The sequence below is a fragment of the Tenrec ecaudatus genome, chromosome 4 (genome assembly GCF_050624435.1).
Source record: "Tenrec ecaudatus isolate mTenEca1 chromosome 4, mTenEca1.hap1, whole genome shotgun sequence".
Lineage (NCBI taxonomy): Eukaryota > Metazoa > Chordata > Mammalia > Afrosoricida > Tenrecidae > Tenrec > Tenrec ecaudatus.
The window spans coordinates 198,903,006-198,930,975 of record NC_134533.1 but is presented as its reverse complement, the minus strand read 5'-3'; the positions used below and the strand labels follow the sequence as shown (position 1 = coordinate 198,930,975).

Genomic DNA, 27,970 nt, shown 5'->3' with positions numbered 1-27,970 from the left:
AGTGCCACATGTCCTAACAAGACAGACAGGATACCTGTGGAATTCTGCGGGGGGCATTCGAGGAGAGCTCTTGTTTTCCAGACGAATGGGACAGTCAGGGGGTGCTACCCTCCTGCCTCCTTCTGTCTGGAATGGGGGTGTGCTGTCTGGAGCGGCAGCAGTCACCTTACAACCACGAACACAGGTCAAGAGAGTCACCGGATGCCGCCCGAGGCCCTAGCACCGTTAGTTCCAGCCAGTGGGACGTTAGAAACCTCACTTTCCATTGGTCTCGGATCTCCAGTTGCTACTTGCTGTCGACAGCAGCTACCGGCTCAATGGCTGATTGGAAGCTACCCACCAGGACCTCTTCACCAGGGGAAGGACGCTTCTGTCAGACCAGGTCTGTAAGCAGATGGCCTGTCTCATTCCTCATCTCTGAAGTGTGGGTCACACTTATCCAAGCCCGTTAGGTGTGCTTCGCTGTTCAAACACCTCATGGTCATCTCAAAAGGGCTGTGGCGAGGCCTCTGCCGTGTCTCCCTGGAAGTTAAGGTTGTGGCTGAACTACCTACACAGCGGGCAAGCCACAGCAGGCCACGGTGCCACCAAGCCCTGCCAAATCTACCACTTCTCCCTGCGCCTTCCACCGACACCCAAGTCATGTTCTTAGCCCAAGTCACTGCGACCGCCCTGAATTGGTCTCTTTGCATCGCCCTTGCCCTCAATGGTGACTTTGGGAAAACACAGACCTTATTGTCCTTCCCTTTTCTAGAACCCCGTGGTTTCCCACGATGGCCATGATAAAGTCCAAACGCCAAAGGCCTTCGTGGTCTGGACTGACCCGGCACCTTGTCACCTGCCCAGTCCCGTGCAGAGTCCCCCTGAGAGGCGGCCTTTCCGATCCTCATACACACTTCTCTTCCAGGGCCCCTCCCATGCTGCTGTCCACAGAAGAGCGGACTACCCAGCCTGCTGGCCTAGTTAGCCCCACCTCATCCCCGGCTGCAGCCCCAGAGTCTAATTTTCATCGCAGATATTGTATTTTTCTGTTTTAGATTTCCATTAAAAAAACGTTTCCGTTTCTCTCCTGAGGTTCCCCATCTGCTCACTTGTCGTGACCATGTCTTTAAGTTTCAACTATTTACGTAAGAGATGCTTTAAAGGCCTCATCTGCCGATCCCAACATTTGGTTCATATCAGGGTTTCATTGCATTGGGCTGCCTGTCTCTCCAGGACACCCCCCACTCCCACTGCAACCTCTGAAATAGGGGCTCCATTTTCCTGCTTCTTGGTAAATGGAGTGCTATATTTACTCTATGCTGGGCATCACAGATGAGAGTCTGGATTATTTAGTCTCCCTTTAAAGGTCACGGGCTTAATTTTGGCAGGTCTGTGTGAACCGCTAACACTTGACTTGCTTTCTTTTTGTGCCATTTAATTAGGAGCTAATCCAGACATCATACCAAGCCAGAGTTCAATCATCTCCAGCCGTGCCGTACAATCGCCCCCACATTTACTTCTTATGAGGATGTGCTGAAGCCTCATCTGCCCTCCTGATGACCTGCTCTGCAGGGTCTCAGCTGAATCCCCTTGGCTGGCCTTGGATTCTACAGTCTCCGTGCCCTGCACATCCCCCCCAACCCCCACACGCCCGCCCCCCCCCCACCAGCGTCTCTGCCTCCTCTCAGCCCTGCAGTAATCATTCTCTATCAGGACTCCTGGGCTCTTGCTCGGTGCGTGAACAGCCCAGCTTGCACCCGAGTGCCTGCAGTGAACAGAGACTTTTGTCCACACCGCCACAGCCACGCCACTCCACTCCCATGCTGCCCGCTTTTCGGGGCACACAAGGGCTGCCCTCCAAAGACAGCTTTCTATATCAGTCTGCCCAGGAGTGCGGCGGGGAAGCAGGCGAGTTGCCATGGTAACAACAGCTGCTGAACAGCTGAAGATGGAAAGAACCAGGCCCCTCAGTTAGGGGATGACATTTCCCCCAGAGGCAGAGGTCAAAACCAAAGCGCTAATTAGGGGGCCTTTCCAGCAATGGCTATTAGAGCATCATCGGGCAGGTGCTTGAGGTGGCCTGATGGCCCTCCCGGGAACGCAGTGGCCACAGCGTCAGCAGACGCAGGCTCCCTCGCCCCGGGACGGCAAGGGGGGCACAGGCTTTGATGAACTGCCGGGGCCTGAAAGAGGCCCGGCCTCCTGAACGCACGCTCTAATGAGAACGCTTTCCCAACCTGGTGCGGTTTTCTGCTGTGCTGAGTACGTTATAAAGGGGACACAGCCCCACTGCAGCTGTGTCTTCGGAGTGAGAAGAACCAGTGGTCACAATTCCATATGGCGTTCGCAGCCCACGTTGGGATGCTGTTCTGACAACAGCATTATAATCCAGCAAAAGTTTGGTCGTGATCACAGGCTATTTTTAACGTTGGGCTTTCACCGCACATGACGATCGTGATATGATATAATATTCCATCTCTGACAAAGCTACCCATGGCTGCCAGGAAAGGGCACCCCTATCTTTTACATGGTGTCGACCACCGTGGCCGAACTACCAAGACATACCCCGAGTATGCACCCCACCATGCTCCATACCCTTTCAGACCCTGTTTCTGCCGAGTCTCAGGCTAATGAGAGAGAGAGAGAGAGAGAGAGAGAGAGAGAGAGAGAGAGAGAGAGAGAGAGAGATCATCAAATTACCGCGGGGAGAGCTGCTAATGTGCTCTAATCCTCTCTGGACTTTCAAGGGGTGGCCCCTCCATTTCAGAACGCTGACCCTTGGTAAGCTCCAAGGAGAGTGGGCAGAGAGCAGCTCCAGCAGGGAGAACTGGTGATTTTTCCCCTGGCCACTGGGGCCTGAATAAGCTAGTCCCAGCTTGCAACTTGTTGGCTTTGCCCTGATTCCCTGAACACATAAAAAACAAACAAACAAAAAAAACCCGAGAAGGGGCTGTAAAGATCACCTGGTCTTCCCTCATTTTATGGACGAGGAAACCGAGGCCCAGAAACCAGTAACTCTTTACCCGACGAGAGTAAAACCCAGAGCTTCCGACTTTGATCTGGGGCCTTTTCCAGCTGGTCTTCCCTCCCGGAGCCTGGCCATCTCCTGACTCTTGCTGACGGTCTTCTGAATGCGCTGGAATTTCATCCCCTCTTTCCCGAGGTCTCATGGGAGCAGTGCGGATAATACAGAGATTCTTTTCTTTTGCTGGAACAATTATAGATAAGGTGGGATGTCTTGTGGCCTCTTTGGAAGCACATGATTCAGTGAGCTTAAGGTCAGCAAGCAGCAGTCTACCATGATCTCCAGGTGCTGGTCCTGACGTACAGCCCAGAGAGTTAGAACTCGCCCACTTGCTGTCTGCGCACGCATGGCTCTGAGACCCTGCCCAGAGGTCCCTAACCAGACCGACAGGGAGGCTCTCCAATGTGAGACAGTCTTAGCATTGCCTCCCATGCACACGGTGCTCCTGGAGCTCCTTCAGGAGAATACTCACCTTTGCGTAAGCCGTTGTCTTAATAAACCACTGTTTGAGGTATTTCTGCTCCACCTTTGCTCCGGAACGCCACGAACAGCCATGCTCGTCCACCTGCTCGTTGGCAAGCACGGTTTGATCCACCGGGTCCCAGTTCACTAATGCCTGTGTCATGCACGAAACACAAGGGGGAAATCTGGTGAGCATCCGGAACAAGACCACCCCGTCTTCAGAGGGAAGGAGCCCCGACGGTGCAGTGAGTTAGGTACTGGGCTATTAACCCCCAGGTCATTGGTTCAATCCCACCACCCACTCCAGAGGAGACAGGCGAGGCTTCCTGTTCCCCGACAGATGTATAGTCTCAGAAACCAAAAGGGACAGTTTCCTCTGTTCTCTAGGGTCACCGCAAGTGGGAATTACAGTAACTTAGACCAGAATCTTTAGGTCATTAAACCAAAAGCCATCTACTTGTACTTCATCGCTGCCTGTACGTGTTTATGGGGCGAAGGAGGTGGGTCGCACCCAACGAGAAAACAAAACGGCTAAGCACTGCTTAGGGACTGAAGTAGACCGTCCATTCAAGAAGCATGCCCCTTCAAAAAAAGAAGAAAAAAGAAACTGCATACTCTAACCTGTGTGAAATATAGAAGAGAGGAGAGAGATGGGGGGAAAGCCAGCATACACTTCCACCTCCGCCTCCTGGCCCTGGCAATCCGGAGGGGGGGAGGGGGAGGGGGGGTGAGAGAAGAAACAGTTGGTATTGGAGACAGCGAAAACAAAGAGGTCTTTATTGTCTTATCAACAGTCCCCACGCCTCTTAGGCTCTAGGTGACAAACGCCAGGAGGATGCTCTGCTTCTAAGAGCACTAGTTTCATAAAACCCAGGCATCAAATGAAAGACAAATAAAAGGAAAATACAGGTAATCCCCCCCCCCCCCCCCCCCCCCCCCGCCAGTCAAAGACCTGGGGTGGGAAGGAAACAAACCAAAGGAACTAGCAACTCAAATCAAAGATTCATCAGGTGTGAAAACGCACATCCAACTTTCTTCTTGGGCGCAAAGTCCCGTTGGCCCCTTGGAGCACACCGCTGCCCACCCAGCTTCTGCGGCCCCGGACACAACTTCTCTCACTGTCGCTAACTCAGTTTCCCTAGAGCCCGGGCCTTCACTTACCCAGCATCGGCACACTTTCACACGCCGCACTCTTACTGTGAGGGACGCGGCCTTTCAGGCCAGCAGAGTCCTGCTGCCAACGGAACAGTTTCTGGACAAAGTCAATGACTCGCTGCCTCTCCCTGGTTGGCAGTGACATTCTTCTCGATTGCCCGACCAAGGTCAACGCCACAGTCCTTCATGGTTAACTAGCCTTGTTGTTAACTACATAGCTGTGTTTTAGAATCAACCTTAACCCACACGGGAATGAGGGCATCTGGGCAGGCGGTAATCTCGGAGCAGATGCCCCACTGTCCCTCCCACCCTTGGCTAGCCCCATCACAGGACTGAGAGCTCAACACCAGGCTTCTCTGTTGTCTGCCTGCTTGAATGATTTACGGGAAGATTTGTAAAATGCACACCTTAATTCCAACACAAGGAGGGGCTCATAGCCCCAGGGGGCTGGTTTTACACAGTAATGGGCGTCTTCTGTCTTGCCCCCTGCTTCTGCTTCCCTTTGAGCTTGAGGGTGTGGGCAGCTGTGTGCGCCCTGGGGATTCCCTGGACACCACCATCCTGACTGGACTTTCACCACCTTGCCTTTCTCTGCAGGGTGGCAGCTATGGTGCCTGCTGCCTCAGCCAATGTGTCCAGGTCTCCTGTTCCCAAACCTCATTCCCCTGCCCTCCCCGATGGTCACAGCCTCTCTGGCCTCCCTCCTCCACAGGGGCCAGTCCCTCCTTGACCACAGCCTCCGTTCATCCATATGCCTCAGCTCCCAGGCAGGGCACCCACCGCTGCTGCAGCCCTCGTCTCCTCTCCATGGTCCACCTCATGTTACCCTCAGGAGCTGCTCTTTCACTACCAGAGGCCTCTGCTGAGGACACTGTCAGGCAGCTTCAGGGTCTGTCCAGAAAGCTGGTTAAGTTAACGTTCTCAGGATACTGACTTTTCTGTGTGTCGATTAGCCTTTTCTTGAGAAAACCAGGCTTAATGAAGGATCGCCAGGTTGAAACCTTAATTAAAATAACAAAAATCTAACTTGTAAAACTGGTCTCACTCCGTTCCATCTGGAAATAGGCTTGAATTCGGACCGCATCCAGGGGAGGTTCCTAAGTCACCCGGTTCTGAAGCCAGAGGGAGAGGTCGCCTGCGGGTCGCTGTGTCTGCTGACGGTGAGTGAGGTCACGCAGCTAACCCCGCCTCCCTCCGTGAATGGGCTCGACCACTCAGTGCAAACTGCAGAGAGCTGAAGCCAAACTCCCGCCATAGGGGCCTTCCCAGCGCTCCCTAGGGCACCCCGCAGAAGAGCATCATTCTTCCAAGAACTGCATCCACAGAATGGCACATTTTTCTTTTCTTTTTCATTGGAGAGAGGAAATTGACCTTCTGCCACACACACACGTTTCTGTTCATGCGGATAGCCGAAGATATATATATATAGATATATATATGATTTTGTTTAGCCGAAGGTATTTTTGTTTTATGTGCGCAAGTACTGAACACTCTGGTGGACAGGGCTTGTTAAGGTCAAAAGACGGAAACCCTCCGGCTGTGTTTGAATCACCGTCAAACATTGTCCTTAGATGCCCCAATGAGGTAGCTACAGCAGAATTGAACTGAAGGGCAAAGACCACTTTTATTTTAAAAAGGGGGGGAGGGTAACAATGCTGTTAGAGGGAAAATAATCCTAGCTGAATTTGGGAGGGCTCAGGATGCTGAGGCGGTGAGTAGATGGTTGGCTGCCAACTGGAAGGCTGGTGGTTTGAATCCCCCAAAGGCTCTAAGGAAGAGAGACACTGCCGACGGCTTCCCTACAGACCAACAGGCTCGGGCATCCCTGCTCCATCCCGAAGGCTTGTCCTCTACCAGGTGGAACCTGCCGGGGTTTGCCATTACCAAGCCCGAGTGTGATGTTTCCTAGGCCAATGCCAAGAGTCACCTGGAGCCCACACAATCGTCTCATGGGCCCGCCCCTCTTGCCTGTCCCACAGGTAGGCTGCCTTAGGACGAGGCAAGAAATCATGTTATTTTTACCTTCCAGTTCCCCAGTGTAAGCGCCATACTGGCTGCCTGTCAGTGGGCACTTGGAGAAGGCCTACTCTGTGCCAGGTACCGCATGTCAGGCTTATTAAAGTCATGTACTGACCCCATGATGTCGGGAGCAGGTGGACTAAGCTCCTGCCCCCAAGACGCCCATGTCCTTACTCCCCAGAACTGAGGAATATGTTACATTATATGGCAAAGGGGGCTTGGCAGATACGGTTAAATTAGGATGTGGAGAAGGAGCCATTATCCTGGAGCATCTCGGTGGGCCCAGGTCCTCCCAGGGTCCTTGTGAGAGGTAGGCAGGATGTGGTGCAGAAGCACTGGCCAGAGAGACCGGAAGCTGCTGCACTGCTGAGCCTGGCAGGAACAGAGGGCAAAAAGACAGGGACAAGGGTGCCCTCGAGAAGCTGGTGAAGCTAGGAAATGGATTCTCTCCCAGACCCTGCAGAAGGGAAACAGTCCCGCTCGGTGACCATTGGTTTTAGTCCAGTGAGCCTCATCCTGGACTCCAGGACCTTAGAACTGTGAGAAGATTCCCTCTGTTTTATGTGGAGCCACCGACTTGATGGCAATGTGCTACAGGAGCAAGGGCAGGAAGTGCCCCAGGGCTGCCCCGGGGGCCAGGGAACACTGGATGACCGTTCTTCAGGAGCGCAGCAGGTGGAGGGTGGAGAGGAGGGTGGCAGAGCTTTGGAGGACAACTAAGGGCAGAGGATGGGGACTGGGGTCCCCGGGTTGGCCGCATGCGTAGGCGGGACCCTGACATTTCTCGGAAAGTCACCCCACTCCTAAGCTGCCAGGTGTGCGCAGACTGGGTCCATTCACACGCCCGGCTTGGGTGTGACGGGCAGCAGACTGGAAGCGACACAGACAAGCCTCGGGTGTAGACAGGGACGCTAAAGGAACTCTGCACGGCACACATACCGGGGGCTTCCAAGAGTAGGGGGGGTGCGGGGAATGGAATGAACAGACATCGAACATCTGCAGGAGCTCTGCCTCGCGTGGGCGATGCCGACGCGTGTATATTTACATGCCACGTCCATTCACGCAAGCAAACAATAACGGTAACTCGACAACTCCACACGGAACAATCTGCTTGCCTCTTCAAGAATAGCTTATTCTTTTCTTTTGAACTTTTTATTGTGAATGGGTGGGTGTGTACAGAAGACACCAGCTTTCTTTGTATTTAATGGAAAAAAAGGAAAATCATCTTATTAGTATAGTAGGATAAGGGTGATCTTTTAATAATTTTATTGGAACATAATCCATATATACGATTCAATCATATTAAGAGTAGTCGTACAACCATGATCAAAATCACTTTTAGAACATTTTTGTCTTTCTTGTACTCATTGTTGATAGCTTGCCGTTTTCCCCCCAACCTCCCCTGCCACAGCCCAAGAACCCCTTAATCTCCAGATCCACCCATCCTGGATTTCAGATACCGAAAACCACACAGAAGCAAAAGCAAAAAAACTCACAAAAAAAGCTAACAACAACAACCAAGCAAAGGGAAAACCTCAGTAGAAAGGAAAGCAGCAAATGTTAAAAAGGAGAACTTGCAAGCGGGTCAAAGGGAGGTCAGAGGAGGTGTGAGGTTGTACCCTAACCACGTCTGCGGCCAGCGACCCCCAGAGCGCTCTGCACGGTCCACGTCGGGGGACCCTAACCACGTCTGTGGCCAGCGACCCCCAGAGCGCTCTGCATGGTCCACGTCAGGGGACCCTAACCACGTCTGCGGCCAGCGACCCCCCAAGCGCTCTGCACGGTCCACATCAGGGGTCTCCTGGAGGCTAAATCCACGGGGACCCCTTCACGCTTTAGAACGGAGATCCGTTTTCTAAGTAGGAGCGCACACGTTTTACATTTGGTTTCATGTCACAGAGTGCAATCTCTACAAGGTAACATCACTTGCCCCGCTCCTGGTGCTCCTGGTTCCTTTCTCTTCCTCACAAGGGCGCAGTGAAAAGCACTCACAGAAAGCTCCCCATCTTTTCATTCACTATTTCCATTAAGCTTCTGAAGCCCCTCTGTACCCCGCCTTGTTGCCTCTGGACTTTGTCCTCAGGCAAAGGCTTCCCTTTTGATCCCAAACCCTTGATTATTCTAAGGAACATGTACCTCTCTGGTGAATGGTGGACTTAACCTGTGGGAGGCCCTCTGCTTTGCTGTGAGTTAGTTTTTCACATCTTGTAATACTGACTTGTGTTTATTGTTCAAGGCTATTATCGGATAGCTCATTACAACATTCTCCCTCATCATTGATGCCACTCTGAGAAACCCCCATAGAATAGAATCACTGTCCACCAAGGGCAAGAAAGGATTTCCGTGGCTGATTTTTAGAAGCAGGCCACCAAGCCTTTCTTCCTGGTCTACCGTTGTTTCGATGAACAGTACTAGGAAACTAAGACACGCCAAAAACAACCCCCCGGCCCCAACCCCAAGCCTGCTGCCATTTGGTGCGTTCTATCTCCTGGTGACCCATGGGCTACAGAAGAAGGCGGTTCCAGAGTGCGTTCGTTCTTAGCTGTAAACCTTACAGAGGGAGGCTGCCAGGCCTACATTCCTTGGTGCCCCTGGGTGGGCTTGAACTGCCAACCTTTGGGTTAGTAGTTGAGTGTAAGCGATTTGTGTCACCCAGGGAAGTGTCTTTGAAACGAAGACATCCTCCATCCAGGGAAAGAAAGTCATCAGAGCAGCAGAGCCATACACAGCTGCCTTCTAGCTCTGCTGTGACCCACTGCACATTGAACTTGAAAGTCTTCCTCTTCACAGTGCCTATGCAAGTGGGCTTTGTTTCTTCTGAACAAAGTGGGCTTTCTGAAGGATTGAGAAGGTTAAGAGAATTTAACATGTGCAGCTCATTTTTACTCACCTCCTTCTGATAGGCCAGTCCAGCTTCATAGAGTTTAATAAACAGGTACTGAGTCCACTTGTAGTAGTCTGGTAAGCATGTCGTTATTTCCTGCCAAAAAGGGGGAGGGGGAAAAGCGTGTAAGCAGCAGCCCTGCAGCTCAGCTGTGAAAAGCAGTCAAAGCACAGACATGTTCACCAGCCTTTCATATTTCCACCAATTCATAAAGGAGCGACGTGGTTTCTTCCGGCAAAGGAGGTGGGACGGAAACGGCAGCATCTTGCCCAGGGCATGTTCAATGGTGAGCCCCTCCTAAGTACCCTACTCATCCCTCCTCTTCCTCCAGCCGGGAGTGGGGTGCAGCCAGAGTAAGAAACCAGCGATGGTCCTACCCCCAGCACACATGGGGCCACGAAGCTAACTGATGATTGTAGCTCATTTAAAACAATTCAATACAAACTTGTGTTGAGAATATACACAGCGGAACCGGCGCCATGTCAACAGTTTCTGTGGGTCTGGTTCAGCGACACTAATCACATGCTTTTGCTTCCGCTGTTTCCACAGTTACCGCTCCCCTTGTCAACAGTAACTCACTGCCATGAAGGCAGATTGATCCCACAGAGGTACTTCTTACAGAGAACACGGTGCTCAGGGTGGATAAATCACTGTTTATCGCCAGTACCGGCAGGGCCACCCAGAGGGAAGAGGTCTCAGCACAGCTTCCAGACTGAGGACAGACAAGAAGGAACGGGCCGCCGGCTTTAGAGGCGCTGGGGACCGAGAACCTCCGGGAGAGCGTCAGACACTGTGAGACACAGAAGCCTCAGGGACGTAGTGCATGGATGGCACCTCAGGATGACTGGGGAAGAAGGGTCGCCTTCTCACAGGAGTGCTGGTCAAGGCGGGGATCAGGCGAAGCCTGGGGAGTCGAGCCTGCAGGCTCTTCATTTGCCAAGGGCACAAATGAACACGAGAAGAAACAGCAGCAAGCACCCATCAGTACTCAGAACCGGGAGGTATGAAGTATGATCTAGAAAAACTGGGAGTTGTGAAAAGTGAGATGGAATGTATAGGTACTCCAGGTATCAGTGAGTTTAAAAAAACCAAAAGACTGGTACTGGCCAGTTTGAATCAGAAAATCCTACGGTTTCCCATGCTGGGAATGATACAATCAAGAGGACTGACATTGCATTCATTGTCAAAAAGGACATTTCATTATCTACCTTGAAATACAATGCTCTCAATGATAGGATAATTATCCGCACAGGAGGAAATCCAATCAATACCATTATTATTCAAATTTATGCATCAACCACAAAAACTGGTGTTTCAGAAATTGAAGAATTCTACCCAGGTCTTCAGTTTCAAAGTGATTACACATGCGATCAAGATGCATTGATAATTATGGGCAATTGGAATGCCAAAGTTGGAAACAAAAAGGAAGGAACAATCGTTGGACAACATAGTCTAAAATGAAGCCAGAGATCTCATGATAGAATTTTGCAAGACCAACGACTTCTTCATCGAAATACCTTTTTTCTAGCAGATGAACATTGGGCCTCCACTCAAGTATGCCCTCAATGCAAGAACACTCTGTTCTATTAAATTGGCATTCCATGATGCTCACCTTCCCAACATGATCGCTGAAGACAAATGGGCGCATAAGCAAATGTGGTGGAGAAAGCTGATGGTTGCCCAGCTTTCAAAAGATATAGCGTCTGGGGTCTTAAAAGCTTGAAGGTAAACAAGCGGCCATCTAGTTGACAACCAACAAAGCCCACACAGAAGAAGCACACCAGCCTGTGTGATCACAGGTGTTGAAGGGATCAGGTATCAGGTATCATCAGAACAAAACATCTTATCACTGTGAATGAGGGGGAGTGCAGATTGGGGATCCAAAGCCCATCTGTAGGCAACTGGACATCTCCTTATGGAAGGGTCGTGGGGAGGAGATGAGCCAGTTAGGGTGCAGTGTTGCAATGATGAAACATACTACTTTCCTCTAGTTCTTGAATGGTTCCTCCCTTCCTCCCCACCCCCACCCCAATATCATGATCCCAATTCTACCTTACTGGAATAATCCAGCTAGACCAGAGGAGGTATACTGGTAAAGATAGGAACTGGAAACACAGGGAACCCAGGACAGATGAACCCCTCAAGACCAGTGGTAGGATTGGCGATACTGGGAGGATGGAGGGAAGGTGGGGTAGAAAAGGGGAACCGATTATAAGGACCTACATATAACCTCCTCCCTGGGGGATGGACAACAGAAAAGTGGGTGAAGGGAAATGTCGGACAGTGTAAGATAGACAAAATAGTGATAATTTATAAATTATCAAGGGTTCATGGGGAAGGGGAAATGGGGATGGAGGGGAAAAATGAGGAGCTGATACCAAGGGCTCAAGTAGAAAGCAAATGTTTTGAGAATGATCATGGCAACAAATGTACAAATGTGCTTGACACACAATGGATGTATGTATGGATTGTGATGAGTTGCACGAGCCCACAATAAAATGATTTTTTTAAAAAGCAAGAAAACAGCTTTTTCCAACAACACAAAAGGTGACTATACACATGGACTTCTCCAGATAGAGCACATAGAAACCAAACGGACTACATTGTAGACAGAGACAATGGAAAAACTCAGTACCAGCAGCTGACACCAGGCTAGGAGCTCCCTGTGGATAGACCATCAACTGCTCATGTGCAAGTTCAGATTGAAGCTGAGGAAAATTAAAATAAGTCCACGAAACCTTCAGTCTATCCCACCTGAATTTCAAGAGCATTTCAAGAACAGATGTGATGTACTGAACCAACAAGACCATCGTTCAGGAAGGCAGCAAAAGATCATTAAAAAGACAAGAAAGAAAGGAAAGATCCAAGTGGATGTCAGGAGAGGCTCTGAAACTTGCTCTGAATCACAGAGTAGCGAAGGCAAATGGCAGAAATGATGAAATCAAAGAGCTGAATAGAAAATTTCAAAGGGAAGCTCGAAAAGACAAAGTAAGACATTATAATAAAATGTGCAAAGATGTGGAGTTGGAAAACCAGAAAATAAGAACACGCTCCGCATATCTTACACGAAGAACTCAAGAAAAAAAAATTCACGCTTTGAGCTGCAATCTGCAAAGTCTACGGGCAAAACGCTGAATGGTGCAAGAGCCACTGAGAGAGGAGGAAATGAACAGAGTCGCTGTACAAAGGAGCGCGCCGACATTCTACCATTTCAGGAGGCAGCATATGACCAAGAGCCGCTGGTCTTGAAGAAAGATGCCCAAGCTACACCATAAGGATTTGCCAAAATCAGGTCAATAAGCTGGTGAAGTGCTGGAAGCACACACTTGTCTGTGCCAAGAGTTCTGGAAGACAGCTACTTGGCCAACTAATTGGAAGAGATCCATATTTGTACCCATTCCAAAGAAAGGTGACCCAATAGAATGCTCAGAATCTAGAACAACATCACTGATAGCACATGCAAGTAAAAATTTGCTGAAGATCACTCAACAATGGTTGCAGCAGTTCATCGACAGGGAGCTGGCTGAGGTACAACACAGTGTCAGAGGAGGATGTGGAACAAGGGGTATCATGCTGATGGATCTTGGCTGAAAGCAGAGAATACCAGAAAAAAGAGTGTGTGTATATATATTTTTTAAAGGCATTCAACTGTGTGGATCATAACAAATTATGGATCGCCTTGAGAAGAAAGGGAATTCAGAACATTTATTGTGCTGTACATGGATCAAGAAGCAGTTGTGTGAACAGAACAAGTAAATATGGTGTGGTTATTAACCAGCAAAGGTGTGAATCGGGGTTGCATTCTCTCACTATATTTACTCAATCTGTATGCTGAGCAAATCATCAGAGAGCCTGAACTATCTGAAGAATGAAGGCGCGGCCCTCTAGCTGAGAAGCAACAAAGCCCACCTGGAAGAAGCACACCAGCCTGTGCGATCACGAGGTGTCGAAGGGATCAGGTATCAGGCAGCATCAGAACAAAAAATCTTACCATAGCAAATGAGGGGGGTGTGAGTGTGGAATTGAGACCTAAAGCCCATTTGTAGGCCACTGGACACCCCCTTACAGAAGGGTCTTGGGGAGGAGATGAGTCAGTCAGGGTGCGATATAGCAATGATGAAAAATACAGCTTTCCTCTAGTTCCTAAATGCTTCCTCCCCACCCACCATCATAGTCCCAATTCTACCTTGCAAGTCTGGCTAGACCAGAGGATGTACACTGGTACAGATAAGAACTGGAAACACACACAGGGAATCCGGGGCGGGTGACCCCTTCAGGACCAGTGGTGTGAGTGGCGATACTGGGAGGGTAGAGAGAGGACAGGTTGGAACCGATTACAAGGATCTGCATGTGACCTCTTCCCTGGGGGATGGACAGCAGAAAAGTGAGTAAAGGGAGACGTCAAATAGGGCAAGATATGACAAAATAATAATTTATAAATGATCAAGGGTTCATGAGGGAGGGGGCAGTGGGGAGGGAGGGGAAAAAATGAGGACCTGATGCCAGGGGCTTAAGTGGAGAGCAAATGTTTTGAGAATGATGAGGGCAATGAATGTACAAATGTGCTTTACACAATTGATGTATGTATGGAGTGTGATAAGAATTTTAAGAGCCCTCAATAAAAATAATACTGAAAAAGAAGAATGAAGGCTTATTAACAACCTGCAGTACAGAGGTGACACACCTAGCTTGCTGCAAATGAGGAGGACTTGAAGCACTTGCTGATAAACAGTCAGAATGGCAGCCTTCAGTATGGATTATAACTCAAAGTGTTGGTGAAGACTACTGGAAGTACCATGGACTCCCAGAGGAACAAAGACATCCGTCTTGAAAGATGCACAGCCAGAAGGCTCCTTAGAGACAAGGATGGCCAGACTCTGCCTCACATCCTCAGGACGGTTCTCAGGAAGGGCCGGTGCCTGGAGAAGGACAGTGGAGGGGCCGTGAACGAGAAGGGAGCCCTCGAGGAGACGGACTGACACAGTGGCCGCAATAGGCTCAAACACAGGAACGACTGCTGGACGGGGCAGTGTTTCCTTCTATTGGGCATAGGGTGATTCAGAACGGACTCACCTCCTCCTCACAATAAACAAACAAGCAAACAAACAACAATTCAGTTTCAATGGCTCTAGAAAGACTAGAGACCGGGAGCGCTTGAAATTCGAATCTGCATTCCCCTCCTTTTGACCAGGCTTCTTCGATGGATATTTGATCCAAACAGTACGGAACAGTGGCAGTTCTTCTGGCCTCAGGGTAAAGGAAGCAGCCAGGTCCACCCTACTCCATTATGTGAATCAGGCCATTATCTACTTAGTAAGAGCCATTAAAAACATTATCACATAATAAACGTAGGGAGAAGCCACCTGCTTTGAACTGCCAAGCCTGAAATCAAAATGTTCTCAAACGTTACTTTCTGGCTTGAAAACACACTTGCTACAGAAGCTTTCCAAGAGGGCACCGATGACTCTCCTCCAGGACAAGGCCGGGCGGGCTAGCTGGAGAGCAGAGACCAGCGAGGGCACGGGCGGCACTGCCACACGGCGTCTTGCAGGTGCTCTGCTCTAACTGCCCGAAGCCGTGGTGATGCACAGAGCAAAGGATGGAGGGAGGGCTCGTGGGTCAGAACAGATAGTGTCCGGTACCTGGTGCTCCCAATGGATTGTTTTCCTTATATAAGAATCCAAGGTCCTTTTATGGGCTGTTTTGTAGAAATAGCAGGGTCGTGGCTATGAGAAAACAAGTTCTTGGGGTGTAAATAGCTCAACTCTGATCACTGGCTTCACTTGTCCCCTGCCAGTCAGCTCGGCAACAGCCTGGGCTCACACTGTAACTGGTCCTGCTACCGCCACCGTCCCCTGGAGGCCGGTCCCGAGTACTGCTGTGCTTTCTGAGAGGTGCACACGCCACACAACCTGAGCCCGTGGGGACACTGGGCACAGAGTCCCAGCGATTCAAAAACCAGACAAGCACCCTGGGAAGGGGCCTGCTCCCCCCCAATCCCATACGTTCCTCCTTGCCCCGTCACACCCCCTACCCCGCACCCCAGGCCCTGCAAACCCTCAGCAAGGGCTGGCTTCTCAGACAAGTGACATCAACACAGGCCATTTCTCAGCAGACACAGGGTGGGCGCTCCAATGTGACTGAAAGATGGGCAAACTACGTAGATTCGAGGGGCGCCAGAATTCATGGAAAATAAGGTGGGAGGATCATGGGATCTCCCCACCACCTGTTTGAAGACCTCTGCCCGAGAACACTTGGAAGTGGTATCAGACTTGTAGCCCACATGTAGCTTTCAAAATGACATCCCGGTCCCAAGAGGAACTGGGGTAAGGGATGGGGTGAGAGGAAGAATACAGCACGGTGGACGCGTTCCTAAGAAATGCACCACGAAGAAACCAAACACTTCCTTTTCCATTAGAGGTTTACAGACGTGCGAGGGAAACGTGACAAAATATCTACCGCGTAAATCTCGGTGAGAGGAGATTTACGCTCTCCTTTCTTTCTCTGTGTATTTGAAGTTATTTATAGTCATAAACCAGTATTTGTAGAGACTAGGGATGCATGTTTTCTCAGTCCCAGAAGCTGCCAGAGGAAAAAGTGCACAGCCAGCAGAGGAGTGGCGAAAGGCCGGTGGAGGTGAAAGCCTCTTTAGACAGCCCGTGAGGGGCCCCAAACCCTCTGGCGACGAGTCAGTCAACTCACAGTGACCCTACAGGACAAGAAGAGAACTACCTGCGGGGTGTTTTCTGAAGCTGCACATCTTCAAGGGAGCAGAAAGCCTCCTCTTCTCCGGAGGAGCAGCTGGTGGTTTGGAACTGCTGACTTTGTGAACAGCAGCTTAGTGGGTAACCCGCCACGCCACAAGGACACAGTAAGCAACAGGCCATGAAAAGCATATGTTCTTTGGAAGCGAGACTTTATGGTATGATGGGTGGTTGGAGGGAGGGGGGCGCCCAAGGCCCCAAACGTGGGTATCTGACATGTTCTATTTATATGAAGTTTCTGCACATGTCACTGGAAATGAATACAGTGTCAGATTCTAAAAGAACACAGCATGGAAAGACCCTGCCCCAGGACCACGGTTCCACGCACTGAGAGTTTTATGCAAAGGCAAGTTCACAGCAGGGGTGCTGTCCTGTCTCCCCAGGGTGACTGGTCAGAGGCTGGGAGTTCTGTGTCCATGTCACACCGACTCTGGCTGCACCTAGGGCCCAGCAGCAGCACCCCTGAGGTGATGCACCCCTGAACAGCACCCCTGAGCCGACACTTGCAGGGGGCACTGGGGCTCCAGGGTCACACGTGCTCCAAACACACTCCAGAAAAAGTCAGAGAATCTTCTGGACCCCCTCCCTTGATTTGCTGGTTTAAAAAATCTGTTATTTCTAGTCTTTTGTTTTGTTTTGGGGGGAGGATTTATCTCCATCAAAATTGTTGCACATCTTTCTAAAATTAAAAAGCTTTCTTAGCTTAAAAACTTTTGATAGCCAACTAGAAATCAAGACTCCCTTTCCACGTTTTACCAAGAACTACATGTTCCAAACTGAATCCTAAGTCAAGGGCCTTCTGGGGGTCTCCGCAGCCTTTTTCTCTGGAGTAGGGATTCTCAGCTGGGGCACTCCGCCCTCCCAGGGGCCACGGCAATGTCTACGGACATTTCTGGTTGTCACACTGAAGGGGTCGCTGTCGGTGCCACTGGAGCCTAGTGAGCAGGGGGCAGAGACGCTGCTAACTACAAACCAACCACAAAGCCCTGGCCAGCTCCCCCTACCCCTCCAGCACGGGATGACCTTGCTCTCACTGTAAATGACACCAAGACTGAGAAGCCCTGCTTCCAAGAGTTTAGTTAATCGAGCAGAGACCCTAGCCACAGTCGGACTAAGCAATTCTGTGGTGAGTAGCCCACAGAAAGCGATGGAACATCGCGGGGCAAGCTGTCGGTAACCCCTGGTCCCCGTCTCCAGCTGTGGCAGCTGCGCCCAGCTGAGCACACCTTACAGTAGTAGCAGCTCAGGTGGGAGAGCCAGCCGCCCGGTGCGGCCACAGGTTGTCCTAGGAGCATGCAGGCGAGTGGAGCCCTGGCTGGGGCTGCCTGCCGATGAGATGCTGAAACCGCAACCTGTGCGTCACCCAGATCACTGGAGAGGACCGAGGCATGTCAGCGAGCAGGACCCAAGAAGGACCGAGGCATGTCAGCGAGCAGGACCCAAGACGGCGTCTCCCTATGACCACCTCCCATCATGTACTCGTGCAATAAATGTCCTATTTCACACCTGACCAACTAACTGCCTGCCACACTGACGTGACATCAGGTGTCTGAGGCTGTAAATCTTTATGGGAGTAGAAAGCCTTATGCCCCTCCCACGAGGTGGCCCGTGGGTTCAAACTGCTGACCTTGGGGTTTGTAGTCACATGTACTCCATCACCAGGACCCCTTCTGCCAAGTGAGGGAAGTGCAGCATTGTTCTGGAGATGTATCAGTTCACCCTCTCCTGAGACAGCAGCTGGACAAATAAACACATATTGAACGAGCATTCACTGGTCGTCCGAACCCAGCTTCGCCGTGGCCCAGGGAGAGGAACCACGTGTTGATGTGCATCCCTCTGCGCATGCTTCAGAGCGCACCCATGCTCTGCGTATGCTTCAGGGCGCACCCATGCTCAGTAAGACTTCACAGGAGGAATGCTGGGTGTGCGTCCAAAAGCCCCCCTTACCCTGGGCTTTCTTTGCCTGCTCTGCTTCCCAAGTCAGCCAGCACCTCCTCTAACACACCCTTGTTTTCAGTGCAAACAGCCAAGCCGTTCAAAGTCACAGCTCCAAACGCAAACACAATCCACGATCTCCACAGAACCACATAATGGGATCAACTTTTAGATCCCTCTGAGCCTAAGTGTTATCTACCTGCCAGGACCAAACTGCCACATCCAGGGTCTCAACTAGAGTCCTTCCACGCTGCAACTTTACCTTCTGAAACGCATTCAAAGCAACCAGCACACTCCTGGGCCAACGCAGAAGGTAAAAGGTAAACTGGAGAGGCCCAAGACATCTTCCTCTGAGCGCTGTCACCCCCACCTCAGAGACTGGAGCCAGGTAGTCCACCGCCTCCTCCCGGCTACAAAGTAACCTTTGGTTCTTGGAGAAGAATCATGACTGACCATCAGTCACCTGCTGTGTCACCTCAGGCTCACACTCCTTGCTCCTGTGATAGTCTGCAGGGGGCGCGGAGCTGGGGGAAGACAGTCAGCTTTGGGGCCATTGACCTGTGTCTAGTCCCCACGTCATCTCCAGCATCATGGCCGTAGACCAATGTCACTGTCTAGGACATGGGTCATTAAGCTAGGCTCTGAGGATGCTGGGGAGGTTAAAATGAGATGGGACAAGAGGGTCACCATCCTGCTCATGTAAAGGTCCATGGTTTGAAGCCACCAAGGGGCACGGTGGAAGAAAGACGGGGCAATCGCTGGCACAAAGATTACGGCCCAGAAACCCTACAGATCAGCTTTACACGAAAGCACTGGAGTTGTCACCCTGACTCAGAATCAACCAGGGTCGGTTTCTTTTTTTTTTGGTTCATGGAAAGTATGACATTGGATAGACCGGTTCAATGATGATGATTATTATTATTCAGAGTGTATTGTGGGATTGCTAGAGTTAGCTTTATTATTATATCACTAAAGGAAGACTATTACCCCATTAGACTACTGGGTAAGGGGCAAGGGAAATACTATCAACTAAGAACAACCTCTTATCAACTATTGGTTTTCTAGCTGCAGAGGGGGATGTCTATCAGTAACTCCTAGGGGAGCCCAGTCCACCCAAAGCAGCCTGGCTCCCAGATGGCAGGGGAAACCAGAACCCTGGTCTCCTGACACAGAGGGCACCAGGTAGTGAGCCTCGCCTTGGGGCAGGTCCGACCATGTGTGGACGGACTTAAACGCAGGGGTTCCCAGGGGGTGCTGGCAAGTCATGTAAGATGAAGGGGCTGACCCGCTCCTCAGTGACTGGGCACCACAGTGGACAGGCTTTTAAAGGACTCATGACAGCTGTCATAACCCCAAACTCCCTGCCACTGAGTCAATTCCAACTCATGGCAACCCGGCAGGGCAGGGCTGAGCTGAGATGGTCACTCTTTCTGGGAGTAGAAACCCTTGCCCTTCTCCACTGAACACCGGGTAGTTTTGAACTGCTGACCTTTAAGTCAGCAGCCTGATGCAGAACCAATGGTCTGTAATGAGGGCAGTGCCAATGTTTGGAGGGGCTTGTCAGGCACTGAGCCTAGTACCGGCAGGCGACCAGCATCTCACCTAGTTCTCAGCACAGCCCTGTGAGGCTGTTGCTATGGTTACCCCAGCCTTCCTGCTCCCTCCTTACCCTGCTTTACTTTTTTACCTCCTGTGGCATTCACGACCTTTGAACGTAACATATTATTCACTTATTATCGGTTTTGTGTTGCCCCCCCCGTTCCGCCCCCCATAAGCAGATAGGAAAGGATTTTTTGTCTGTTTTTCCCACTGATGTACTCGAAGTGCCTAGAACCATACCTGGTACCCTCCCCATTGCCATCGTGTCAATGCTGACTCATAGTGATCCTATGGGGCAGGGTAGAGCTGCTGCCTACCTGTGGGTTTGAGACTGTAGCCTCTTTACGGGAGTAGAAAGCCCGTCTTTCTTCCTCAGAGATGCTGGTACTTTTGAGCTGTTGACCCTGTGTTTAGCAGCCCAATTTGTAACCACTACCACACCCACCAAGGCTCCTTACTGCCTGGTACCAAACCCAAACCAAGCTCCCTGCCACTGAGTCAGTGCTGACTCACAGCGACCCCTCTGTGGGTTTCTTGTAACTGTTTCTGGGAGTAGAAGGCTCAGTCTCTCTCCTGAGGAGCTGCCCTTGGTTTGGAACTGCCGACCATACGATCACAGCCCAACTCGTATCCCCACATACAGTGAGTGACAGTAAACGCTTGGTGATCAGAGAACAGAGACTGGCGGAGACTGGAAGTTTAAGTTCACAGTTAGTAAGAGGCAGAATTAGGAGCCCAGCATGGTCTGAGGGACCTGGAGCTGCACTACTGCAAAGGATCCTCCCCATCCCCAATGATACCCCGGTTTTGTTTTACAACTTTCCTGGCAGGTTTGAGCAAGGAAAGCTATGTGAATCAGACCAAGTCTATGAATAGCGAACTGAATATAGTTAAATTTGCATTATTCACCTTTATTTTTCTTAAAAGTGTACAATTTACACAAAAGCTAGAAATAATGGCTTAAATATAACATCCTTAACATCAACACTACACGCAATGTTTAATGACCCCAGGATTGTGCCGTTTGGTTCAAACTGCATATATTATAGAGCCCTGGTGGCGTGGGGTTATGTCTTGGGTTGCTAAATGTAAGGCCAGCAGTTCAAAACCATCAGCCACACATCAGGAGATAGAGCTTTCTATTCCCATCAAGAGCTAGTCAGCAGTAACTTTTAAATTTTCTTTAATTTTAATAAAGCATTTTATTGGAGGCTCTTATAATGATCCATGTATCGATTGTATCAAGCACATCTGTACATATGTTGCCATCATCATTTCCAAAACATTTTCTTTCTACTTAAGCCCTTGGTATCAACTTTTCCCCACTCCCTTCCACCCTTGTAAACCCTCGAGAATTTATATTTTTATATCTTACACTATCTGCTGTTTCCTTTCACCCACGTTTCTGTTGTTCGTTCCCCCGTGTGTGTGTGGTGGGGCTTTACATTGATCATTGTGATCGGTTCCCCCTTTCTTTATATACCCCCCACATCCCCCCTACCCTCATGGTATCACTATTCTCATTATTGGTCCTGAGATGCTTATCTGTCCTGCATCTGTGTGGAGAGCTCTTACCTATAGCAGTGTACATGCTCTGGCCTAGCCAGTTTCGTAAGGTAGAACTGGGGTCATGAGAATGGTGGGGGGGAAGCATTAGAGAACTAGAGGAATGTTGTGTTTCGTCAGTACTATACTGCACCCTGGCTGGCTCGTCCCTTCCTTGTGACCCTTCTGTGAGGGGATGTTAAATTGTCTATAGATGGGCTTAGGGTCTCCATTCCACCCCTGCTCGTTTGCATCAAAATGGTTGTTTGTTTTGGGTCTTCTGATGCCTGATGTCATCTACACCTCGCAATCACAAGTGTTGGTATGGTTCTACCATGTAGGCTTTGTTCCTTTCCTGCTAGATGGCCGCTTGTTTAACTTCAAACTTTTAAGACCCTGGACACTATATCTTGTAATACCTTGGCACCATGAGCTTTCTTTACCACATTTGCTTATGCACCCATTTTTCTTCAGCGATTGTGTCAGGAAGGTGAGCATCACAAAATGCCGGGTTATTAGAAGAGTGTTCTTGAATTGAGGGAGAACTTGAGTAGAGACCCAATATCTGCCTAATACCTTAATACTTAACCTATAAATATATGTACATAGACCTATATCTCTATTGTTATACATTAATATATTTACATATATACATGCCTATGTTTATACCTCTATAAATGTCATTTGCCTCTTAATTATTTTCTCCTTTTCCTTACACTTTCCTCCTGGTTCCACTATCATGTTCGACTTTCATTCCACTCTCTGTACTTCCTCTCGCTACAATGCACCTAATCGAATCCCACCAGGCATTCTATGCCCTCCTCGCCATCAATTTTAGATCTCTTGTTGTTCCCTTGTCCCTGGGTTTGTTGACTCCCCCCTCCCTTTCCCCCACCTCCTCCTTGGTGGCAAAGAGTTTGGTTTGAGTATATGTTATCTGGTTCTAAACTTGTAATAAAAAAATTTAGAAAAGCTGCCAATATAGAAACAGTTGGTTGCCTTACAGTGACTGAACATCGTTGATATTTTATTTCTTACTATACAACTTTTTCTGGAATAGTTTTCTGCTCTGGGTTTTGTACCCAGTTCAAAAATGTGAAAGACAAATGGCCTATCGTTTGGCAGTTCTTGAAGAACAGCTGGATTCAAAGGAAGAGGCAAGCCAGTGCCAAGCCTGCGATGGTGGGGCCCTGGCTCTCCCCAGAGATCTCCGCCTGACGCTGGCAGGCTTCCTGGGCCTGCTTGCTCAGGCCTGACCTGGTTGAGTTTCAAGGATTTAGAAGATGGTGCAGTACAGATAGATGGACATGTGTCCCAGTCAGGCTGGAGGGCAGGCCCCACCCGAAAGCAGAACCACAGGGATATGACGCCCACAATCCGAGGTAAGAAGCCCAGGCTGGCCCACCCCCCTCTTGGTTGCTCCTCTCAGGGCTCCCTCAGGAGCCTGTGCTAATGAACTGCCAGCGCTCAACTCCTGGTTGAGCAACAGATGATCCTGGGCAAGTGACCGGACTCTATCAGGACCTTACTTTCCTCATTAGTTCTGATTGGTGGCCTCTAAGGGGCCCTGACAAGCCCTGCCTCCTGGTATCCGTGTGTGTGTGTAATGCCCTCCCATGGGCTGTAGGCTGGACCTGGAGACTCGCCTCTCGTGAGGGCACATGGCTAAGACCTGAGGGAGACCTCTGGCCCAACAGCCAGCGAGGGATAAACCCTCAGTCAGCAGCAAAACCCACAGATTCCACCCCACTCACGTCTTCATGAAACCCATCCCTGACGATAGTCTGATGAGACACCCTGGGCCAGAGGCCCCGCTAAACCATGTCTGCAGGTCTGTTCCACAGGAGCTTGGGCCTGCCAGCTTTGATAGGCGTGTGAGCATTTTCTTGATAGAAACTGCTCTCCCCCCCTCATGCCTATGTATTAGCATCATTGGCTTAACTTTTCTAGAGAGCCTGCACTAAGACAGCTGGGGGTGGCAGGGCACAAAATACACTCAGGGTCACCAAGCTCCCTGTCCCACAGGCGTAGACAGAAACAGCCTGCTGCCCAGGCCACAGGGAATGTCTGGGAGGCCCAGCTGAACTCAGGCTACATACCAACTATTCCTCTCTCACTTCTGACCTAACCCGGATCACATTTGACCCTGTTATTTTAAGTCCTCAACTTTTGCCCATCTTCCCTCTGACAGCTCCAGAGGGCACGTGGAGGGCAAAGGCCAGCAGGTGCCCAGGGGTGGCAACTTCAAAACTGGGTCTCAACACCAGCCCTGCAGTGGTCGGACTCGCTGGCAACCCTGGGCCAATGATTCATTCCTTTGGGGCTCCATTTCCTCATTTGGGTGCTGGGGGTGTTGTGAGGCTCAGAGGATCTGGAGAGAGGCACCTGGCCTCTCCGACAGCGCCCAGCCCAGTGTGGGCAACAAGACAGTAAGGCAACCATGTAGTAAGACTTAAAAAGAAAAAAAAAAAGCTTTTAGGCATAGTCCTTGCAAATTTTCAGTAACTTAACAGGTTTTCTAGCCTGGGGGCTGCCAGATGACCTCGGGTCTCCAGAGCCCACCTGACTGTCCAGAACTGAGCTAATGCTCACCTGTGAGGCCCCAATTCATAATGCACAAAGTGCTCCACAAATTCTGCGTGCAGATCCCCCAACCTCCCCCTTCTGGGAGGTTCTGTCCCTGGCCGCTTTGCCTGCCTTCCCAGTTCCTCTCCCCGTTCACAGGGCTGGGGGGACAGGTGTTAATATCAGGACAATTCATTCAGCTTGGACCTAACACTTGTCAAAGAACTCATTTTGGTGCAATTACGCTCCTTCGTCTCAGGATTAACTTTAGGATGGAACTGCGTGTTGAATGAAAATGGAAGAAGAAAGAGGAGGGTGCTGTGGTTTTGACAGGTCTGCGTGTCAGGCGTGGGGTTGCAGCTCAGTTCTCTGGTGGTCTCACTGGCACATGCTCTATGTACTGCCAAAGCCAACAGAGGGAATAATAGTAACAAGAGGGAAGTCATGTTTCAGTAGCTTTTTTTGGGTGGGGGCACAATTTCAAAGACGACTCCTACTTCCTTTCAGAACTGGAGACAGCCTGGCCCATAAACTCTCTTTTTCTGGCTTGTAGTCCAAGCATTGCATTTTTTAAAGGCAGCCCGAAAGGTTTCCTCTGCTACGGGCGATCCGAGAAGAGTCTGTACACTCTCCATAATCAAACCAGAAGCAACAAATTGCTTAATTTCCTGTTAATTGTTCTTTGACGGCTGGCAAGGATCCCACCACGGCCGTCCCCCATCCCCCTAACTAGGCAGCGGGGACAGCAAACCCGTGTCACGCCGCCGATGAGCTTAACGAGGGCGAGCTGCAATTTGTTATCAGTCTAGTTGGGCACATGCCAGCTTCTCCCCAGCAGCCTGTGCCTTGCCAGCCCTCTGCCATGCTGCGTCTTACTAAAGGACAACGGACATGAACTTGATCTGGTGGCATCCTGGAAGCCGTTGGGACTGACGGGACAGGTTCATGGAAAAGATGCCTTTCCTGACGCCAGCTTGCCGGGTTCCCCGAGCACGAGGGCTAGACCTGGGCCCGCACCCACGGGAGTGGACACATGGCTCCGCCGTCCATTCTGTGAACATGGTGGCAGCGGTGTCCATGTCGAGCTGCCGGGCGGCTGCAAAGGACACAAGTGAAGGCCGGGGCCTCAAAGGTTTCACGTGGGACACAGACCAAGACAAAAACCACCCGCTTCAAAAAGCTATGGAGAATTCTTTCGAAGAGCTTTGTGTGCTGTAGTTTTTAAGGAAAGGGTTGAGGGCGGGCAGATGCAAAAAAGACTCTCACAAGAGGTGAGGCTGGTTCAGAATTATACACGCAGGCTTCCATCTCTGCAAAGATGGGAGTGGAGGTACTTTTGTCTCTTGTGTCTCTGCCAAGTAGGAGCCGCACGCTGGATACTGTGTATCAGAGAAACATCCGGACAAGCGGGATATGACGAGAAGGCAGACCAGCTAGGGACCTTGAGGAAGGACATGCCGGGGAGCTCCCTGGTCTTTCTTTTTGCCGCAAGCACCTCCCAAATCTGGAAATCTGGAAATGCCAATAAATACGCTAAGAAAATCTGATTTCTCTCCCAAAAGGACCAGGAAAGGGAAGCACAGAAAGCAAGAAGACTTAAACGATCCCTGCTATCTCCAAAGAGAGACACAGCCCTGTGCCCACAGTAAAGGCTGCGTGGAGTCCACACTTACTTCGACTCCTGCAAGGCAACTCCACTCCCACCTGAGTGAGAGATCACAGGACGCCGCAAGGGGAGCCGCAAGGGGAGCCCCAAGGGCTGCCCGGCGGTCCTGAGCAGCGGCAGTGAGAGCCACGAGAGCCGGGCTGGCCCATCCCTCCTCTCTGTGGAGGTGTCTGGAAGCCTAGCGCATGGTCAGGCTTTCACCCCCTCAGTGCTAACGGGGGTGCCTTGTGGTGTCCGACAAGACTGCATGGGACGCTGGGGCTCCCATCCCCAACTTGCTGTAATGAGGTGCTCTCAGCAGAGGTCTGGTCCCCAAACTCACTGCCAATAAGTCTAGGCTGACTCACAGCGCCCCACTGGACAGGGTGGAAGTGCCCTGTGAGTTTCTGAGACCAATTCTTTACAGGGAGTCCAGGTGAAGAAAGCCAGATCTTTATCCTATGGTGGGTTGGAACCACTGACTTTGTGGTTAGCAGCCCAAGGCATAAGGCACCAGAGCTTCCATAGGGAGCCTGATGGCCCTGTCCCACAGCACCAAGGACATTATCTCCCCTCCTACCCCACCCCCAGCAGTGTCCATCAATAGATGTGACACAGACAACTGTGACAACCACTCCTACCTGGAGGTCAAGGGGCAGTAACATGCCCGCCTCTGGAAGGAGTGTGGAAGCCACTGCCGGTGCTGTCAGCCCGGTGGCTGCTCACGGACGGCACACAGGCCCGTGTGTCGGAGCAGCACGGGGCCCTACAGGTTTCCAACGGTGGACCACTAGGCCTTTCTTCTGAGGGGACTCAGGGTGGACTCAAGCTGCCAAGCTTCCGCTTCTCAGTCAAGCATTCACCACCCAGCAACTCCTCGCATCCGAGAGCCCCAAACCAAACTCACCGCTGCTGCCGCCTCCATGCTGACCCCCAGACACCCTGGAGGACCGAGCAGGGCTGCCTCTGGGGCGGTTCTGAGGCTTCAAAGCTCTATAGGAGCAGAAAGTCTCATCTTTCTTCTAAGGTGAGTTTGAACCGCTGACCTTGCAGTTGGCCGCGCCAACCTGCAACTCTCAACACTACCAGAGCTCATCAGGCCTGGAAGATGGAGCAAAGCTACTCTATAGGTTTTCCAAGGCTGTAAATCCTTTTCTCTTCCTTAAAAAAATAATAATCTTCCCCTCCTCGGTTTTACTTATAATCAAACCATATTTTTATTGACATATCTTACTCATTCCAATACATCCCTTCCCTTCCCATACAGTTCTGTGGTTCAATCCCATCGTCATACAATTATATAATTGTTACACAATCATCAGTGCTACCAACTCCCCTCTGCCCCCCTCACATCCCACCCCTCAGGGAACCCTTACTCCTGTTACTGTCTCTGAGGGGGGGAGGTCTATCTTGACTACCATGTACCTGGTGATCCCAAATGTACAACTAAACACAGGTAAATAAATCTAACATGATTAATTGCGTATATCACTTAAGGGCCTTCATAGTGAGGGGAGGGAATCTTAAAGAACAGAGGACAGTGACGTAGTCCAGTGTCACGCCGCATCCTGGATTTATCCCCTGTTCTGCGTGACCCTTCTGAGAGCGACTGGGCAATTGTCTTGCTGGTCTCCACTACATCCACTCCCCTTCACAGTGATTTGGTTGTATGTTTTTTGACCTTCTGATACCTCTTCCCGTTGACACCTTGTGATCACACAGGCTGCTGTGCTTCTTCCATGTGGGCTCTGTTGCTTCCCTGCTAGATGGCCACTTGTTTAACTACAAGGCAGACGGTACACCTTTACAGAAGCCACCTGCTTCCAGTTTCTCCTGGTGGATTCACATGGCCAATCTTCCTGTCAGCACCCGCTCATCCCTCACTGTACCACCATTAACTCTAGGGCTTACACAAGAGTTTAAAGGAATGCCAAGATGTCGGCGCTTCGATGGGAAATCACTTATTATTCCAAGAACCAAGGGAGTTTCCAACTGAATGGGAAAAGGCGAGCCCTAGATACCAACAATGAAATGACAACACAAACAGCAATACTATTCGATGAGGATTTCAAGGCACCCTTCAAAGAAAGGCTTCGGTGAGCCACTGTGAACATACCTGACACAAATGACAACAACAGAAGGTCTCAGCAAAGGTCTAGGTTGAAGGAAAATCAGAAGATATTTGGAAATTTGGGGACCAAGAAAATACTGTGCCTGAAACAAAGAGCTCGCTGACGGGCTCAACAGTATACGACAGACACGGCCGGGGGACGAACGGCGAGCCTGCAGGTCCAACAATCGGCCAGTCCACCACCAAGGGAAAGTGACAGAGAGGCCCGAGGAGCATGCGTGAACATCAGGCAGTGTGAACATCCACGCTAGCCGAGTCC

General features: G+C 50.6%; 1 protein-coding gene across 5 annotated transcripts in view; it reads right to left on the bottom strand.

Annotated features, from left to right (window-relative positions):
* Positions 1-27,970, bottom strand: part of LARS2 (leucyl-tRNA synthetase 2, mitochondrial) — a 166,373-nt gene that overhangs the window by 84,747 nt on the left and 53,656 nt on the right. For all 5 annotated transcript variants that reach the window (XM_075547224.1, XM_075547223.1, XM_075547225.1 and 2 more), the window contains 2 exons: positions 9,534-9,623; positions 3,480-3,623 (listed from right to left, as the gene is read on the bottom strand). In XM_075547224.1, the coding sequence (XP_075403339.1) occupies positions 3,480-3,623; positions 9,534-9,623 (234 nt within the window). The remainder of the gene's footprint in view (positions 1-3,479; positions 3,624-9,533; positions 9,624-27,970) is intronic.